The sequence below is a fragment of the Zophobas morio genome, unplaced genomic scaffold (assembly GCF_036711695.1).
Source record: "Zophobas morio isolate AGI-343-1 ecotype UQ-CSIRO unplaced genomic scaffold, CSIRO_AGI_Zmor_V1 ptg000009l, whole genome shotgun sequence".
NCBI lineage: Eukaryota > Metazoa > Arthropoda > Insecta > Coleoptera > Tenebrionidae > Zophobas > Zophobas morio.
In genome coordinates, this window is record NW_026972114.1 from 3,544,474 (window position 1) to 3,565,473 (window position 21,000).

The following is a 21,000-nucleotide window of genomic DNA, read 5'->3' on the forward strand; positions in this document are numbered from 1 at the left end:
TGTTGAGGTGTTTTTGGGAGCTTTAACAAAAAAATGTTATTTGGGACTCATTTGCTATTTCGGACTATGCTTCGTCTCGTCCGGAAAAAGTATGTTTTAGGTACTTATAACAGAAATAATTATTGTAAGTAACTGAAACACTATTTCAATAAAGGAATAAAAATAATATAATAATAATAATAATAATATAACACGTTATTTAAAATATTAAAAAAAAGGTACAAAAAATATTTCTAATAATAGTGGTTGAATATTTCTGTTGTGGCTGACTAAACCGATAAAGTTTTCCAGGTTACTTAAATATAAATCTTCTGAGGATCAACTGAATTGCAAGAAACGAGATATTGTGTTTTAATGTTAATCGTTGATAGTTTAACTATCAGCTGTTTGCCGTTGTTAGCTTAAATGTCAAAATGTCTGTTATAAGTGTCATATACAGTGTAAATATCCTAATGTCTGTACCGTTGAACTATTTATATGTGGTGCACTGTTAGCTGGCAGCATAGACAATTAAACGAACAACGGCAAATAGTTAAATAATGATGGAAACAGTATACAGGTGAAGTGTCCATTGATAGTTAAAAAGGTGTACTGTCAAAGGCAACAACGTGACACTGTTAAGTGACGCTTTATCGTCTGTTAATTGCTAAGTTAACTTGTCAATGATTAACAATAAAACACCACAACTCGACTTAGCAACCGAATTGGTTTTTAGAAGAGTTAGTACTTTGTCAAAAGAGAAATTTCTGTAGCGTTACAATGTTTACAATATCTGTGATGATACGCCCCATAGGAAACTGTAGCAATTATATTTTCAAGATATTTAGTAGGAATATGAGTCGTTGTTTGGATCAGTACATATTTTATTATTAAATATGTATATTGTATATGTGTTATACATTGTGTTCAGTTTATCTGTTCGCGCCTGAATATGTCTGCATTGGCAACCCATTTTGCGTTTCATAAACAGCTTTCATTAATTTTTATTTTTAAATAATAATGAACGCATAGATAGCAATGATCACAACCAAAATTAAGACAAATTATTTCTGTCAGTCAAATATTTTCAATTTTCGTTTGTTAAGTGTCACAAAAATTTTGATGCTGCTGTTCGTCTCTATGCCAGGCAAAATCCCAATAGAAGAACCCTCTCAAAACAAGCGTTTAGAAAACTTGAAAAAAATGTACGAGAATTTGGACAATTAAAAAAAAAATAAAGTTAGAAATCGAACTGTAACAACGCCGGATAATGAAGCCGCTCCAATTGAAATTGTAGCAGAAAATCCTCACGTGAGTCAAAGACACATGGCAAGACAAATGGAGATTACTTTGGGTTCGGCTTTCAACATCTTAAAAGCAAACCAATTTTCATCCATACATCCTTGTAATCTGATCTATTACTGAGTATAAATTTTTTCAATTTTGTCATCATTTGTCATCGACATCTTTGTCATTTTTTTCTGTGATTGCTATGATTGGTTATTAAAACAAAAAAAAAATAAATAAATTGGACGAAGTCGTCTCTGGGGTGTACAATACGTTGCCTATGCAAAAATTGTCTGGCGCGAACAGATAAAAGCGTTTTCGGTTTAAAACTTCTAATAAGTATCATCTTCCTTGAAAATATGAGTGTTATAATAATATTTAAATATCTTGTTTACAAATTACACAACAAAAAACATCTGAATTATTCTCGATAATACAGCCGATTGACACGAATTGTGATAAACATTAACCCATAAATAATATTGAGAAACACCTTAAATTAAGAGTTTGCTGTTTTTATCTATTCAGTTTAGACTAATATCGTGTACATAGTGACGACTAAGTTATTGCATCTAATACTGATTTTATAATAATTATCTAGCAACAATGTAACACGTTCATTTTAAAAATAAATTTAATCGCAGACGATAATGGAATCGTGGTGACATAATTCGGACGCAACAGTTTCAAGAAATTTATCTGTCGAAAGTACTTGTAAATAGATGACTCGCATAAATGAGTAGAGATCAGGATAATTATAAAATAATAATACAAATTAATTGGTGCTAAGTCTCACACAGTGATTTCGAAAATGATTTGGTTGTTTGTAGTTGCGTTTATAGTGCTCTTTGTTCTTATTATTTATGACCAATTTAAAGGATTCATATTTGCCACAATATACATGCATAAATTACCAGAACCACAAGCTAATTTTTTTGTCGGAAATATGTCTTCTCTTTTTGATACCCCGGGTAAGTACTAAAATTTGGTTCCCCAGGATTCATGTAAACGTGTTTAGAAAACATATTCAAAATTTTGAGAAAATGGGGGCGCGATTACTATCCAATATATCATACGTGGGTGGCTCACTTGTCAGCTGTCAATATCGTAAATCCTTATGATTTTGAGGTAGGAATATCAAAAATGGTTTAGACAGAATACAATTTTTCAATAAATTCTAGATTATTATGTCTAATATGAAACACAACACGAAGGGATACTTTTATCACATGTTTCATAACTGGTTAGGTACAGGACTGTTAACGAGTGAAGGAAGTAAGTGGCAAGAAAGAAGAAAAATATTAACGCCAGCTTTTCATTTTAACATCCTGCAAGAATTCATTAAGGTTTTTGAAGCAGAAACAAAAAATCTGGTTGACGTTTTTAAGCAAGAATGCCACAAGCCCTACATTGCTATAACCGACTTCATATCTGATTTTACTTTAGACACCATAGGTGGTAATTGTTGAAGTACCTACTACTAACAACAAATCAACGTTGGTTTTTAGAAACTGCAATGGGAACAAATTTTAAAGAAGAGAACATAAAAGTTAGCGGAAGAGACTATAAAACGGCTATTCATGAAATTGGAAAAATATATGTTTACAGGTTAAGTCACCCGTGGTTGTTGCATAATTTGTTCTACGTTTTCGTGCCGCAGTATTTCAAGGAAAAAAAATTAATTCAAACTTTGCACACTTTTACTACTAATGTAATTTCAAACAGACAAAGGAACTTTAGATCGATAAAAGCACAAAATGAAGTAGATTTTTCTTATTCTAAACGCAAACGTCTAGCCATGTTAGACTTACTTCTCGCTGCTAAAAAACAAGAAGGATGCATTGACGATGGCGGTATTAGAGAAGAAGTAGACACTTTTATGTTCGAAGGACACGACACTACGTCTGTGGCTATTTCTTACGCTCTCATGTTAATCGCTTGCCATCGCGATATACAAGTATAAAATTAATAATGTGCTTACGCTTACGTACTCCCATTTTACTATTTTCAGGACAGGATTTACGAAGAAATACAGCAAGTAGTCCCTGAGTCCTCTCAGCTTAATTACCAGATCTTACAAGACCTTAAATACATGGAAATGTGCATTAAAGAAGTTCTTCGAATGTACCCCAGTGCACCCCTCATTGCTCGAGTCTTAGGTGAAGATATAAAAACGCACAGTGGCTACATCTTAAAAACTGGTTCGATGGTTCAGCTTCATATTTATGACGTCCATCACAACCCTGATATTTACCCAAATCCCGAAAAATTTGATCCAGATCGGTTTTTGCCGGAAAACTGTCAGAATCGACATAATTTTGCATATGTGCCTTTTAGTGCCGGACCAAGGAATTGCATTGGACAAAAATTTGCAATTTTGGAAATTAAGGCTGTATTATGTGGTATTCTTGCAGCATTTATTTTAGAACCGGTCGACACTCCAGAGACTGTTGAATTAATTGGCGATGTTGTTCTGAGAAGCAAAGATAACATCAAAGTGAAGTTTATTCCAAGAAAAAATGTCAAGGTTTAAAATGAGACAGTTTTTTGTTATTATTTGGAATTTTACTCTACTTAATAAAGTTTTAGACAGAGTTCGTGTACTTATGCAAATTAAGAATTTAGGCAACCAGTTACACATATGCGTTTGGTATTTGTTGAGAATCCTGGGACATTTAGTAACATTCGCATAAAGTGATAGGCGGCACACATCCATGACCTACTTCGACTCTATAATTACTTATAGAAACCCTGTGTGTCCACAGCTATGTCTAAAGTGCAAAGATATCAATAATAATGGAAACCCCTGCCATGATTTTTACACATGTTAACAACAAAATGAGTGAAATAACTTCTTCCCTTTCATTTCCACAAGGTTCTAAGTCAGACAGGAAGGCGGAGACCTATTCAGATACAGTGAAACCTGTTTAGGCCGGACTCTGTAGAAGGCGGAAAACTTAACCATTCCTAGATGTGTTGAATGGAGTTCTTGTAGAATAATGTGTTGTAATTTTTTTGGAATTACCACACGATGTCCTCTAAACATTATTCCATCGTGCAGTGAAAATTCTAGATCTCTTTTGGTTCCATTTAGAATTTTTTTCTTCATTTTACATAAGTCTGGATCTGTTCTTGTTTCTTTTTCAATTTCATGAACTGTGACTGTTTCCGTACTAATCTTATTAATTAACATCGTATTTAACACGTATTCATCATCAGTTTTTTCTTTTGCTTTTGGTGATAATTTTAATGGACTTCTGGAGAACTAATCAACATTTACATGTTCACTTGATTTTCGACATTCGATGGAATAATTGAAACCGGATAAAAATTGTGCATATCTTAACATTATGGTTGCAGATAAGGCTGGAAGTTGCTTTTGAGGGTTTAAAATAATACTCAGTGGTTTATTATCCACAATTAGAATAAATTTCCTTCCATAAATATAATGAAACAATCTTTTGAAACTCCAATAAATGGCTGTTGCCTCTTTATCTAATTGACTATAACTACGTGCAGCTTTTGTCAACGACCTGGATGCAAAAGCAACTGGTCTTTCAGATCCGTCTGGAAAAAGATGTGGCAAAACACCCGAAAGTCCATACGGGCTGGCTTCTGTGGCAAGTGTTATGTCTAAATCAGGTGTAAAAGACATGAGAACTCGTTCACTGGCTATTTCCGTTTGAACGCTGTTTCACATTCGATAGACCATTTAAAATTTGTGTCTTTTCTTAACAGACGTTTTAATGGATATAATATGCTGGATTCAGTGGGAATAGATTTTGTATAATACATCACCATTCCAAGAAAACGTTGAAGTTCTTCTAAAGAGTTCGGCCTTGGTGCTTCTATGATCGCTTTCATTTTATCTTCAGATTTTTCGAGTCCTTTTTCTGAAACGACATGACCCAAATATTGAATTCTCTTCTTGAAAAATTGACATTTTTCTCGATTCAGATGCAGATTATATTTACGTAATCGTTCAAGAACTTTAATTAAATGAAATTTACATTCTTCGATAAAATAACCTTGAACCTATCATCAAAATACGCTATGGTATCTTCTAAATCGTGAACAATTTGATCAATAACTTTATGAAATTCATTTGGAGCCGTTTTGACACCAAAGAAGAGTCGTTTAGTTAAATAGGTACCTCGATGAATTGAAATTGTTTGTATTCGTGCACTTTCATCATCAAAAGGAATATGTAAATATGCTTTGAAGACGTCTAATGTACAGAAATATTTGCCATTTTGAAGAATGTAGAAATACATACTTTATTAGTGTGCCGTTTTTTTCGTCACAGATTACAGTGAAGTTTTTCTTTGATACGACAGTTGTCAGTTTGATGATTCTTTTTTCCACAATGTAAGCACAATCCGAATAGACCCAATTCTTGTAAATTTATGCTTCGACCTGTTGTTTTTGAAGATTTTTGACGTGAAGATCTATTTTGATTATATTTTGATGCTGGTTGTCCTTTAGTAAAACCAATTTTATGAAAATTATTTGACGCATGTGATGAGTTGTTATAAACTTCTCGATTTTGAATTCTTGAAGCTTCGATTGCCAATGCTGTTTCTAATGCTTTAACAAAGGAGACGTTTACTAATTGAAGAATTCGTTCTCTAATGCTGGAATCTTGTAGTCCTCGGATAAACTGAGCTCGTAGTAACATGTCGATCACAGATTTCAAACAAGTTAAACAAGGAGGTTCTTTTTCTTTACATTCCGTTTTGAATTCACAATCTTTAATTAAATCTTTCAATCCTGCAGCGAATGTAGAAATTGATTCACCTGGTTGTTGAACCCTTGAAAAAAATTTATGTTGTTCAGCCAAGACATTTTTTTTCGGTGCAAGATGATTTCTTAGAAGATCCATTAATTCTTGGCAGGTTTTTGTAGCTGGTAGTTCTGGACAGATCAAACTTGCAAGTAATTTGTAATGTTTGCTGCCCAAACAATTTATTAATACCATAACTTGGGCATGATTAGTTTCTTTGCCGTTTTTATGCAAACCTCTTAATTTGAAAAAAAAAATTCAAGGCTTTGACTGTAACTCTCAAAATGTTCAACGCTTTCATCAAATTATGACAAAACAATTTAATTGATTTTCTAAAATCATATTTAGAAAAAAGATCATCCTTTGTTGAATATCGGGGCTTCAGGTCTAATACATTTGAGCAGCTTTCCGGGGTACCGCAGGGATCGGTTTTAGGTCCGCTTCTTTTTGTTCTGTACATCAATGACATAACGAACGTACTAACTTCGAAATATCTAATGTACGCAGATGACCTTAAGATATATACTGAAATTAGGACTGAAGCAGATTGTAAATTGTTTCAGAGAGATTTAGACAATATTCTGACTTGGGGCCGATTAAACAATCTGAATTTAAATAAACAAAAATGCTATGTCATGACATTCACAAGATGGATTAAAAAAATCACTTATCCCTACAGCCTTGATGATGTTACTTTAGAGAGACCGGATGTTGTCAGTGACTTAGGTGTATCTTTTGATAGCAAATTGTCATTTGTACATCACATCGCTAAAATTATAAACTCAGCTTACAAGTGCTTAGGTTTCATTGTACGTAACACCAAAGATTTCACTAAAGTATCTTCAATTAATATAATTTACTTCGCATTTGTTCGTAGTAAACTAGAATCCGCATCTGTCATATGGTCGCCCTTTTATAACATCCACAGTTCCAATCTGGAAAGAATTCAGAGAAGATTTCTGAAGTTTGTTACATTCATGCTGGACGGCTCCTATCCCGTTCGTAATTTTCCACAAGACTTATTATTAAATAGATTTGGCATTCAGAGCCTTGCAAAAAGAAGATCCTTGCATTTAACGGTATTTTTGTACAAACTCATACACAATTTTATTGACTGTAAGTACACAGTAGAACAGATATCCTATCGAATACCGCGAGTTAATAGTCGTTATACCACTGTACTTTACTTACCTAGGGCTAAAACTAACATGCTTGCTTCATCACCTTTGTACCAAATGCTTCGTAACTATTGTGATATTGAAGCTGATTTGGATATATTTTGCTGTAGTTTGCAAGAAATCAAATTTAGATTTGGTTAAAAATATCATTTTCATATTTATGTTCTTTTTGTTTTTTCCTTATTTCTATTTGTTATAATTTAAACTTGCTAATTTCACTTCTCTCTTTTTGTTTTATGTTATAATCTTAATGCTCCTTGCCTAATAATTGGAGTTTTCACTCTGTTGAGGCATTTTATTAGTAATAATAATAATAATAATAATAATAAAATCCATCGAAAGTTATAGCCTGGGTCTGCAAAACTTCTTGTACACTTGCAATCGATGTTCATTGTTTTTGTAATGTAGAAACCTATCTGCTAAGGGCCGTTACTAAAGCTGATAGATCTTCCGCCATGTTTTTTTTAATCAGCGGTCGCCAAAAACTGGTGTGGATTTAACAGTTTAGATATTTTTTGTATTATTCTTTATTTCATTGAAACATCATAATTGAAAATTATTCTAAAACATAATAATAATAATATCTTTGTTTTTTTAACATTGTAACTTGATTAATATATAAAACAGTATCTGTCGAGAATCCTTGGGCATTTAGTAAAATTCGCATAAAGTGATAGGCGGCACGCATCCATGACCTGCTTCGAGCCTATAATCATTTCTAGAAATCCTGTATGTCCAAAACTGCATTTGAGGCAAAAGTACCTCATCATTTTGTAATTTAGAACTTAAATATTAGTAATAACGCAACAAAAACCAATTAAACAATAAACAATCAAATACTATGACTGCAGAAATATCAGTAATGATGAAAACTTCTACTATTATTTTTACACATGTTAACAACACAGTGATTGAAATAACTTCTTCCCTCTCATTTCCACAAGGTTCTAAGTCACACAGGAACGCGGAGAACTAGTGGGATACTTTTTCACAAGTATACAAAGTATTGGAAGATTTGCAGTAAAGACAAACAACAGAATTGGTAAAATTTTAGGGACTAAGTCGAGATAGTCCAGTTAATCGCATTCATTGACACCACAGCTACAATTGAATGAGCTAACAATAATTAAGTTTCTGACACCGATTTTTAGATTAATTTAGATTTACATTAATTGTATTTCTTCATTGTGCATTTTTCAGCTTAGTATTAAGAGATCAAGCAGCGGCCTCTAGCACCCTAACGATTCATAAGGCCCCTAATCCTCATACCGCGGTTAGAAGTAACAAGATAAAACCACTACTATGTTAATATCGATCAGGCAAAACCAAACTGTGACAAAGTAGTTCAATTTTATCGTCAAATTCTTCAAAATTATCGACTATAGAGTACCGATACAAAAAGGTCAACAACAGTCCACAAACTTTGTCTACTTGAGGCGAATTACAGCGTTAGATGACTCTTAGCTAAACACCACAAACAGGTTAACTAAGTTTCGATATGAGCATGGTAACGACAGACGTTTAGACGAGCCGGTTTTTGGTGACTACGAAAGTACACAACATGCAGTGTATTTCTATGCATCAATACATTGTTGAAAAAATGTAGAAACTGTATAACGATGCTGTTTTAATTTAGTGGTTCGACGAGTGGTAGGTTTCTGAGTGGCTCGAGTCTGGCGTTTAGTTGCCGAGGTGAAATTGAGGGGAGCTCGGCAAATAGTGGACAGGTACATGTAGTAAAAATGCGTGCGTTCGCAAATGCCTCGGATGAGCAAGAGCGAACATTAGGAGCAGCAGGAGTAAGCCAGTGTTCAATATAATAGCGGGAGATTCCTCGGCGACCACAACCCGCGTGCGCTGGCTGCTTCTCTCCTAGGCTAGCGTCTCGAAACCGCACATTTCAACCCCCGTCCCCTTTAACCCCATCCACCCCCTCACTACACTCTTAACGGCGACGGGGGAGCGTTTTACTGTTTTATTGATTAATTGAGTTGAGCCGAATTTCTCTCGCTTTCGGATTTCGGTTTTATTGCGTTTTATAGTTATCTTTATGGGGCGCTTTTTTCCCGGCCCCCTTCCGATCGGATTTGCCGCTTTACGATTGTTTGTAATTGTCATGTCGTCATCATCGCGGCTAATTCCTTCCGATTAATTTTTATCGTTCGACTGGAAACTGCGCTCTCGACGTTATTATGTGATGCCGTCGTAATTTTATAGTTTAATTTATGGATGGCACACATCGCGCAATATGCCGGCGTGATTTAGATAGAAAACGCGACTTTCGGTGCTATTTATATCATCATCTGGCTTGTAGATATGAATAAATACATAGAGAACAGCTACACGCTACAGGCAACGAGGGTCGCAGACGCCCGGAGTTAAAGCTACCCAGCACGTACTTCATCCCCCTATAGTTTATATATTACGAAGGCCATTACGGACGGAATTGTTTCTTAAAAATACCAAACAAGCGACGAAGGCGATCGCTTTAACGCGTCTAAATCATGCTTTATTGGATCCTCTCCTTTTTATGAATTATATAGGAAGTGCTCTGAGTTTTTTGATTTCCTCGGGTGTATATCAAACTTGCCAATACTTTTACAAGTAAGTAGCGACAAATTACTTGTTTTTACATTTTTTTCTAGAGCGTAGTGAGATAACGATGTAAATCTGAATAACTACCAAGATGTGAGATGAATCCCTCGTCGGAATGATTAGGTGGCTAACTATAGTGTACAAAAAAGGGTTAGTTTTCCTAAGTTTTAGTTACTAAAACTTTCACTTATCCTCACCAAATGCAGCGATGACTCAAGCCTATGGATTATCTTCGATATCAGCTTGAAAAACAATGGTCGTGTTTTGCAACCATTAACTCAAGAGACAATTAAGTGATCCTCTCAGTTTGGCTTTTTTTAAATTTATAATTTTTATTCATTTAGCATATGTCCATTTTTCATGAATATATTTTTGGGAAGGGATGAATGTTGGCACAGTTTAAGTGATGTGTTTTCCATGTTTTCGGTTATATGTAGCATGTCCGTATTTTAAACAGCAGTTCTGCGGTATAATATAATTGTAAGGAGACCACACCGCCAACGGAAATTTTGTCGGAAAATTACCCCAAGCGTTGATGAAATCGTTACGTAGTAAGTTACTACCTAAAACTTTTCCCAGAACCCCAAAATCGGAATCCAACACCTGATTACCTAAGGATATGATTGATTGTATACGGAAAATTGGTCCAATTTGTAATGACTGGAGGGCACGTTTTTATGCAAGGGGTTCACATGAGGACAGATTGAAGAATGGGCTAGAAGGATATTGTGGGTTGATTAATTGCGGAGGAAACAGTCTGAAAGGGACGTGCAGGATCTGGCAATTGACAGACCAGTGCAACTGCAGGATTCTGTTGCGGTTGGAGGTATCGGTCTGGAAGTAATCTCCTCGTGAAAACATTATCCTTGTGCACTTTCACTTTCTCGGATTTATTCGGACAGATCGTGTATATGATGTCCAGAGAGCGAAGTTAATGCAAAATGTGCATTGCATAGCTAAAAAATGCAATCAATTTCAGCTCTTTTTCCGTCTTCACGGTTAAAAAAAATTAATACAACTACTGCAGCTAGAAAATTTTATGAGTTCAAAATTGTGATTAAAATAGTTCATTATGGTCAGTATCACTTCTAATGAACTTGTTCATTTTTGAAAATGCATGATTTCAACATTGTAGTAAAAGCTTTATTATTATTATGGTGCAAATTATTTGAATGATTATCCCTGTATTCTGTTTTTAAATAGGTATTTGATTTATGATTAGTGTGTTTTACTATTATTTACTATAATCAATTATTACTATAGCGAAAATCATTTATCAATAAAAAGTAAGGTACTTTATTTCTATTTCAACAAACCGCTAGGGACCTTTATAAAACCAAGCCGATGAAATTGGAACAGAGACAATGCCAATCTAATTACCTCTCATAACAATTATACATTCTTGGAATCAGGTGAAGCACCGTTTTTTCTATCGTAAATTTATTACAAGGCTCTTTACCGAAAATTAACTGATGGAGTAAAACTTAACAGTTTGCAAGCAATTAGAAAAACTAGACAACAGCTCAAACTAATTTGTCCTAATTTAATTCATGTAACTTGATTAGCATAGATTTAATCCAGAAGCAGGGGAGATTAGGTATCAGTTTCCTAACGTAACGATGTAGATTAAAAACGTCCTGTTACATTTATAGAAAAACTGTTAAAATCCCTTTGTTACCTGAACTATTTCTAAAGGATATGTTACTTTGTTGAAAACAGAAGATAAAATTCCGTTTGATGTAGAGGATGTAGCAATTAAAAAGGCTCAAACTATGTTACAAAATTCATCCCTAGGGAACGAACTTTTCTTCAGTAAAACAAATTTTAGCTGTGTCTAGAAAGCCATAAATAATTGAGAAAAAAATATGCCTTTACGAAGTCAAATCAACTCGTAAAAGAATTCGAGAAAAACATTGTAAAAGTTTTAGGAAATGTGGGACGAACAATACTTAAAAAATGTTGGGGCCTTTTAAATTTAAAGGTTTTAATAAATATAATGAACAATGAATTACTGTCTATTAAATGAGTAAATTTTACCGCTGAAGTCTTTTTTCTAGATCAGTTTGTGTTTTCGAGAAAATTGCTATAGAATAAGTATTATAGAACATAGCAAAAATGTACATATATTAAAATAAAATTACACCGGCTTTAAGCTAAATTTGCACTAGCTTATACCTAAGAATATTAAAAAATTGGTCGAAGGTTATTTCGACAGAACTTCGCTGGCTCCAGAAGAGTAAATACCACCCCCTCAATTCCTGCTCCTTGAGGGTGTAAATTCCAAGGAGGCACGGTCTGAACAAATGCGGACAATATGAATAATATTTAGAACAGATATAATCAGTAGGAAACAATGTATTTTTAATTCCAAGTACTAGTTTAACTTTAACTGTTTTGTTTATGAATATGCTTCGAAAGAATTCAACCATTAGCACGTCATATCGTATCAGGGCCGGTATTGAAGTACGTAACGATGGCATTAAATACATGCATATGTATTAAAAGAAACTGACATTTGATTGATTTTGTCCCTTCAACACAGAAGAGAGGACCAATTAATTAAGTAAGCATACTCGGTTTTTTGCACAAAACGTATACCTAGATAATACGTAGCAACACAGTACAAGAACAAAATATTTTGACTGATCCATTAATTTTTTTCATTCACCGTGTATAAGCAAATCTAAAAAGTATGATTGCAATGATAAAGTATAGACTCATCATATTTTGCATATTTAAGATAATTTGATAAAAAATTTACCATGTTTATGACAACCATAAAACATCTCCATGATTTCAAAGCATTCGGTTTTGCAGTTCCTGATTAAATCAATAAAACAAATTCACGCATTCATTCTTTTTTGAGTCTCGCTGCATATGCAAATCCAACAATATGAATGGAATGATAAATCACCAGTACAGACTCATCATATTTTGTACATTTTAGATAGAATTTTTGGGATGACGTTATATTTTTTTAGGGGGGATGAGCAAATGTATTTTGATTAAAAATTTATCATGCATATCACAACTGTAAACCATATGCAAGATTTCAAAGCATTAGGTTTTGCAGATGCCAAATTAAATTGCAAAATGTTGTTTCCTAATTTTGATTTTTTTTCTAAAAATCTGGATGTTTCGGCTAAAATCTCAATTCGGAGTCATAAACTACGTGCGTATGTTATTCTATGCAATTTAAAACCCATTTGTTATGCACAATTTTGAAGTGCCGTCATCACATTATTGGTGGGGATGATTAGACAAATTTTGGTAACGTTTTACCATCTAGATGATATTCCTAATATAAATACAAAATATGACAACAATCAGCCCAGGACTTCTCTGTCTAATAAAAATCCGGGACGGCAGACAGACGGACAGACACACGGACAGACACACGGACATACACACGGACAGACGGACAGATGGATAGACGGACAAACGAACATATAGACAGACACCTGGAAATGGGAGACCTATTTCTTCGTGCTGTAGGGGTCATGGAAGGTAGAGAAAACGTAAAAGTAGTGAGTCGGCTGCCGGACTCGATTACAATACTTCCTTCGCTTACGCGCGGGAAGTAAAAAAGATTGAATTAGCATTCTTGATTTTCAGTATTGGTACGTAGAATGATAACAATACTGTCTTTTTTTGTATATTTTTTATAATAAAAATTAGGTTTTGATAAATTTGATCTAGAATATTATACAAAGTCTCTAGAAATGTGTTCCTGCTAAAAAAAACTCCAACTGATAAGGTCATCTGGTTGGTTTTGGAGAGTATATTTGGAATTGTTTTATCAGAATTTTTATGTCATCTTATTAACAAACAAAAAGTTAACATTTTTATCAGTGATACTGGTCAAACCATTATTTTAATTTTTTTTATCGTACCTATAAATAGATGACAGAATTTTTCTATGGAAGCTCTAGAAACATATTATCACAGTATTTTTAATGGACAATTTCTTTAATTTTGTATATTACTATAGTTTTGGAATTTCATTGTACCCTATAAAATTTTATTGGCAATAACTAGACGGACAGTAGTACAATAGCAAGAGATATTTATTACTTAAAGTTGTCTCGTGCCGGTAATCCCCAGATGTTAGAAAACAGAATAATCTAGGTCCGGACAGGGACCATCGTTACTCATGAACGGAAATGACCATTATTTTATCAGTACAACTACTTGCTAAATGTTCTTAGACAAATTCGGATGAACTGGCGTGAGCCATAAATATTTCTTACCATTGTACTACTGTCCGTCTCGTTATCGTCAATAAAATTTTATAGGGTAGAATGAAATTTCCAAAACTATACTTTATACATTTTTTTTAAATCATTACATATTTTATATAAACGTATCATCTTTAATCCGCTGTATTGTAATGTAAATGCAATAAAATCTTAAAAGGTACATACTTACTTCAGTCTAGTAATCGAGTCCACCGGAGGAATGCCTACTTTTATGTTTTATCGTCTGTCTCTCTGTCTGTCTGTAGTGTGTATCAAATTTTATTAGACACGTAATCTCCGAAACTACTGGACCGATTATTGTCAAATTTTGTACATATGTTAAAAATATCATGTAGATGGTAAAACGCTAACCAAAATTTGGCCAATCATCCCCACCGACAATTTGTTGACATCATTTCAAAGAACTCTATTTTAAAATGACTTAAATGTCATACAATAATATACACCTATACTTGTGGTGTACGAATCTGCTTTGAGTTTTTTCCCTAAACGTCAAAATGTTCACAAAAAATTAACACAATATAATAGATACCATTTTACCACTAACATAGGAAATCAACATCTGTGGTGTAGTGGATTAGACATCGACACGCGGACCGGCGGATCGCAGGTTCGATGCCAAACTTGGCTGTTTTTTTTTCGCCCGCGCTGTGTATTATATATATATATATATATTATTATATTATATTATTAATAAAAATTATAGTAATAATATTCAGAACATTTTGTTCGTTCCGGCTTAACTAATAATTTTATTCTTCGGTTTTGAAGCGATAAACTCATTCAAATCAAACAAATTTCTATGTGACATTCTTCTATGGTACAAACATAAATACTTGAAGTTAAAGTTTGTTATTATTGCTGAGAGGTCATTTTTTCCCGGTGGTTATCTGCTTTAAATATATTTTATATTGTCCGTATTTGTATATGTGGACGTATTATTTACATCGCTGGTTTTAACTTTTTTATAATTTTTAAAGGAAACGGGACCTGATGGATTTGTACTTCAGGCGCGAGGGAAGTTCTGTTGAAATAAACTTCAACCAATTTTGTAAGTGAAAATCTAAATAGTGCCTCATTTGAAGTAAGAAATTCATCACGAATTTAAACAATAAAATGAATATGTTACGAAAATCTGTGCATATTTTAGCATTTTATGTGCATATATTATCATTTTCCAGTGCATGTATATTTATGCATATATTTTAGGGAAGCTTTATGCATATAAATCCGTACTTCGGTGGTGTCTTTCTGGCAGCAAAATATTCTAGAATTTCATTAATAACATCTCAATTAAATAAGATGATTAACCCTTTTTGTTTAAACTGTTTACACATAAACTACGTTATGCGGTTAAGTGTGGTTAAATCGTTCATCAATTACTTTTTCCTCGAGATGGTCTCAAGTATCCTTTTCCACTTACCTATCGCTCGGCGCATCGCCAGTGTGAAATTGTTGAGGGCGTCTCTTTAGTGAAAGAAGCCGCTGAAAAATGCTATCTATGTTGAGCCACCTGTAGCTCCCTCTGAAAACCGTGTCTGCTCCATAGAATATTCAATGGCGATGTGTGCGTGTGTGTGGGGAACGCGAGTGGAATCATTTGTAAAAATGCTTGTCAGCTCGGCTACGTGCTGCCGGCGAGCCTCCCGTTTCAATAGACCACCGCTCGGTTAAATTCTTTATTTCGCCCCGGCCGCAAATTCGCCGACAAACGTTTAAACCGACGATGAATTAAATTATTTTCGACCCCGCATGCTAGCCATGTATTTTTTCCGGGCCGAAAAAATTCGGATTTTTGCCTTTTATTGAGTTGTCGAGGGGAAGATTAAAGCTGATGAAGATTACGATACACACCGGTTGTAAAGGAAGTGTGTAAAAGCTCTTGCTCTTTTTTACTAACGCTGTGGGGGAGCCTTTTATCGCGTCGTAACCCAGTAATGGGGAGCGTAACGGGTCAGTTCCGGACGTTTCCGGAAGATACACGTGATTTAGCCAATAAATAACGCCGGTGCAGTCTTCGTGTTAACGGATACTGACGGCTAATTAACAATGTAACGTGGCTGCACAAGCACGCAACTTACACGAACACTGAAATGTGTACTTTGGCTAGATGCGACAATTAAAACTTGAGGTTTGAGCCAAAAATCGAAAGCATAAAGTCGTATATTGCAATTTGTTTGTGGTTTGTGGTTGGTCTAGTATAGTAGCGGAAATCTGGTGTTGGTCACTTGCGCGCAGCGGTTAGTTAATAGTTATTTAATTTTTTGTACTAAAATTGTTATTAAACAAAACGTTTGTTTCTGAATACAAAATTTTCGACTTTGTAATACCAGCAGTAATATTAATTTTCAATAATCAATGTTGGTCCGACTCCAAAAGATGCAAATCTGCGTGTGTCAATTAATTTCGTCATGTTTGAAGAATAAGAAGTTCCTTCAGGCGCACGGCGTAACTTCAAACGCTGCACAGAGTCATTGATTTTCCTCCTAATTGCGTTTTAATTATTTGGTGATGTCTCGTACTTTATTGCTTCCTTTTTCAGGACTAAATTATCGATTTCTCTCGTTTAGAAACTTACTCCTAATGTTTTGCTTATTCTTATGTTAAGCCCCAAAAAACTAAACTAAACAAAGTGTGGACAGCATCGAAGAAGCGTTCAAATAGTCAAAGTGTTTTTGTTCGTCGGCACATCCTTGTTAAAGAGAAAGTTGCGCAAGAAGTTCGTCTTACGGAAACTTTCGCATAATATTATAATAATGAAATTCTTATATAAGTTAGCTTTTTACAAGAAAACATCAAATAAGTAGAGAAAAAGCGCCGTAAAACAATGGCCGACTGTATCTCTCATCAAGCAGCTTTTTAAATAACGACTCGTCGGCATTCCTCGTATTAAGATTGTTTCCCAAAGTTTTAAAAAGTTCGCAGATGAAATTTTACTGCAAAGGTACATTCTTTCTCGATTCTTCGTAATTCTTTAGTGAGAGGAAACGAGGAAATAAAATAAGGACCTAATGCTATTACACTGGAACTTATTGAAAAATCTGGATGTTTACCTTCGAGCCTCGTCGACGATTGCGCCTCTATCGAATCCTCCGAGAAGCTCGCCTTGGGCCGAAAATAAGTCTGCAACAAAAATGACGCAAATTTAGTTGTATGTTTCAATAAAGTGTCTAGGGTTATTCAGTTTTTAACTAGGTAGTAAACAACTAAAGAGATGAAAAACCCTATGTGTAATAAATTAGAAAACTTGAATTTTTACAATTTTCGCAAGATAGTAATAATGGTAAAGCTTGTTGATTTGAAGTGCATATGCTGGTATTATCTCAACGAAACTGAACCAGTGTCACGATTTCTATACCATTTTACACTAGACAAAATTGTGATTCATTGCAACAAGAAATAAACAGTAATGCGGGTTATACAGCGTTACCAGATAGTAAAACAAAAGAGGTGCTCGTTACGTTTTAAAGCTAAAAACTTGATGTCGAGTTAGTCGATTAAAAACTTGTATTAAACCAAGATAAAAAAGTCATCATATAATTATAAGTTAATACTGATTGTTCAATTTCGTTACGATATTACAACATATTGTTTATGATCGTTTGAAATTGAATTTTGTCTCGTAGTAAGTTTAAAATCTATAAAGTTACCTAACTTTAAAATGACACCATATACAACCTGGTATCTCCGGAAGACAATCAGTTTAAAAGCATAGATTTTTGTTTCTGAAAGAGAAAAACTAAAACTATATGCTTAACTTCGACTGTTTATGTTATACTTCGACCGAATGCGACTATTAGCACGTTCAGATTACAAGCATCAGACTGACTGATTAATTCATATTCAGTTTTTTTTTTCCAAAAACACTCATAAATTTGAATAAATTCGGCAAAAATTTTGATTAATGCTTTACCGTGTTTCAAATGATCTTAAAATATTTGCATGATTTAAACAGTATTCAGTTTTTGCAATTTGAAAGTTAAATCGTAAAATAGTGTTATACAATAGTTGATTTTTTTTAAACGAATTAAATTTATGGCTATGAAAAATTGTGCTCACATTCGAGCCACTGATTTCTTTTTTTGTTTGTATTTTACAGATTCAAAAACGTTGACATTTGTTGTTACGCGATTTGTTAATAACATTTAATTTTTATAGTTACATGGCATTTTTGGATTATCAGAGGATTCTGTCGAAATATATAAATATTAAAGCAATATAACAACCCACCGATTTTGACTTCTCGATTTAAACGGAAGTATTGTAATTGACCGATCTAGTCATTTGTCAATTTCATTATTTCTCCATGTTTCAGGATTACTAGTTGACCAAAATGATGATCTCTAAATTCTATCTGTCTCTGTGCCGTCTGTCGTCTGGCGTCTTTCGTCCCCACCACCAACGCGATGACGTCATCTCACAATTATGCGATAGCAAATGGTACGTCAATTTACAAAAATACTGTCCTCCTGCACTTGTGGTTTATGGATCCGTGTTGAATTTATCTCCTAGATATCTAGATTTTTGAAAAAAAAAATCAAACTTTTGATTAACGATTTATCATCTTTCCTATAACTTTAAACCGTTTGCAAAATTTCAGTACATTATATACATGGACTATGTAGTTCTAAAAAATGTAAGAAACATTTTTTTCAAAATTATAAAATGACGCCATCATTTTTTAGGACGACATAAATGAAAAAAATTTGATTAAAGATTTACCGTGATTACGATAATCTTAGAAAGCTTGTAAGTTTTCAAAGCACTCGTTTTTACAATTTAAAAGTTAAATATGTAAAATGTTGTTACAGAATGTTGATCCTTTAGCCAAAAGTCTGGATGTCTAGGGTGAAAACTGGGATTCATGAATCATACTTGCAGAAGGACGCAATCCTATAAAATTAAATATATATATAATACCAAAAAAAAGGGTCAAATTAGTAGTAAGTAAAATGGTGCTTTTTTATTTTTAATTTATTATAAGGTGCTTTATAAATTTTTTTTTAAGAAAACAGGCCAGTTTTGACGTTGAAATATTTTTTTTAGATTTTTCTAAAAACTCAAAGTCAGCCGTTTCTATAAGGATCGGCTGGAATCATGGTTAAAATCTTTAGAAATCCAGAACTTTTTAAAGAATAACCTTAAAAAAAGGGTGAAATGTGAAAACAATGTATAAAAAAAACTTCATAATAAAAATTAACTAACGTCAACAGGCCTGTTTGTTTAAAAAAAGATATAGTATCTTAAAATAGATGAAAAAACAGGTACAAAAATCTTAAATAAATGAAAAAAAAATGTGGGGTGAAACGCATTATTTTACTTTCTACTGATTTCAATTTAGATATTTCATCTAAAACGTCCGATAATCCAATCCTTAAACCCGAGTTTTTCAGATGAGAATTTGATTTGAAGTAACAAACAATGCTTTTCCAATCACTAGAAAATTTATAATTGGTTAACATAGATTAAAAAATATTTATTTGGCAAAATTGTAAAATGATGTCATATTGTTTTAGACGGGCATAACTAAAAAAATGCTTACCTTATAACCTTAAAACGTTTGCAAAATTTCAAAGCATTCGGTTTTGATTTTTTCTCCAAAAATCTGAATGTCTAGGATAAAAACTCAACAAGGTGTCGTGAACCACGTGTTCAGGACTATCTTATTTTATAAAATTTAATTTACTACTGTAAATTTTGAAGATGACGTCAATAAATTGTTGGTAGGGATAATTGGCCTAATTTTGATTAGCGTTTTACCATTTACACGATATTCGTAATCACATATAAAATTTGACAGATTATCTGTCTAATAAAAATCCAGACAAACGGCAGACAGGCAGACAGACAAACAGACAGACAGACGGAAACGGGGGACCTACTATTTCGTACTGAGTTTACGCTTTGAAAGTAAAAAGATGTTCTTATTTAATATTTACATATATAGTTTTTTATGCGTCTGTTATATTTTTAGAAATATTATTTCATTTGTAATTGTAAAATCCTGTATATGTAAAAATTCTAAATAACTGTTCAAAAAAAGATGTACACTGTTTCGGGACCAACCGGGAAATTTATGATTCCTAGCAGCCCTGACTTACATTTTATTTTCATTTCTAAAAAGATTTTCAACTGGGAATATGATAAAGTTAGTTAAAATAACCTAACAATGGTTATTAGTTAATGACAAATCTGTAAAGGACACATATTTTCTATTTTAGTTTTCGTACAGTTTAACAAATATTAGATAATCAAAAAGTTCTTTTGACTTAAGAAATGTCGTTTTTAATCATGTTCTTTAAAAAATTAATTACGTTTCAAGAGCACAAGAAAAACATTAAAAATGGAAAACAAACTAGTAGTTCTTGGAAAAAATATATTTTTTCTTGTAAGTGCCTTTTCTACGTCGGTGTAGGAATTTCGCAACCTCCACTTTAATAACCCTTCTGTCATTTGTTGTTCGCGTGATGTTTGCATTGGTTTCCGTGGTCTCTGTTTTTAACCAAATTTTCAGAAATACACTTTTTTCCCCTGATTTCCGCCACGCCATTTAAGCGAGACCGTGATGTCCTTCCTCTTTGGATTTCTCTTTTTGCAGATTTTAACTTAGATTTTAAAATAACGGACCCTAAAATTTCCATAGAGAATCTTGTTTCAACTCCTAACTTAATTCAATTGAGAGGTTCACCTTTCCTCATGTTATTAGCAGCGAAAATCGATAATCGCCGTTTAAGTATATATAGACTGTTTGTTTTAATAAATGATTTACATCTAGCGGGCTATGACATTCATTTATTAATGTGCCGCTCCATTTGGATTTTTGTTAAATTAATTAATCTGTCAACAAATAAGCTAAACTGTAATAATATTAATAATAATAATACCTTTATTCTTCAGAAAGTCATATAATAAGTGTTAG

At 33.4% G+C, this 21,000-nt stretch overlaps 3 protein-coding genes across 4 annotated transcripts in view; 2 read left to right on the forward strand and 1 right to left on the reverse strand.

Moving 5' to 3' along the window:
* The window catches only part of LOC135125676 (uncharacterized protein), a 381,416-nt gene that overhangs the window by 224,034 nt on the left and 136,382 nt on the right, over positions 1 to 21,000 (reverse strand). The window contains exon 4 of the mRNA XM_064051324.1: positions 17,135 to 17,204. Within this exon, the coding sequence (XP_063907394.1) occupies positions 17,135 to 17,204 (70 nt within the window). The remainder of the gene's footprint in view (positions 1 to 17,134; positions 17,205 to 21,000) is intronic.
* The window catches only part of LOC135125763 (small ribosomal subunit protein eS21), a 567,386-nt gene that overhangs the window by 19,775 nt on the left and 526,611 nt on the right, over positions 1 to 21,000 (forward strand). The gene's annotated exons all lie outside the window — the stretch shown is intronic.
* LOC135125591 (cytochrome P450 4C1-like) lies at positions 1,856 to 3,860 on the forward strand. 2 transcript variants are annotated; one of them, XM_064051231.1, is made up of 5 exons: positions 1,856 to 2,237; positions 2,285 to 2,394; positions 2,448 to 2,721; positions 2,775 to 3,223; positions 3,278 to 3,860. In XM_064051231.1, the coding sequence occupies exons 1-5, from the start codon at positions 2,078 to 2,080 to the stop codon at positions 3,797 to 3,799; spliced, it is 1,515 nt and encodes a 504-aa protein (XP_063907301.1). In that variant the 5' UTR covers positions 1,856 to 2,077; the 3' UTR covers positions 3,800 to 3,860. The 2 variants fall into 2 exon arrangements, with proteins under 2 accessions (XP_063907301.1, XP_063907300.1); XM_064051230.1 differs by having other exon boundaries at positions 1,861 to 2,237; positions 2,448 to 2,724.

Bases quoted from the DNA above. Each gene is read 5' to 3' on its own strand.
- LOC135125591 (XM_064051230.1), top strand. From the start codon at position 2,078: ATGATTTGGTTGTTTGTAGTTGCGTTTATAGTGCTCTTTGTTCTTATT. The intron at 2,238-2,284 runs GTAAGTACTAAA...AAACGTGTTTAG, and splicing joins TTCTCTTTTTGATACCCCGG to AAAACATATTCAAAATTTTG. The intron at 2,395-2,447 runs GTAGGAATATCA...AATAAATTCTAG, and splicing joins TAAATCCTTATGATTTTGAG to ATTATTATGTCTAATATGAA.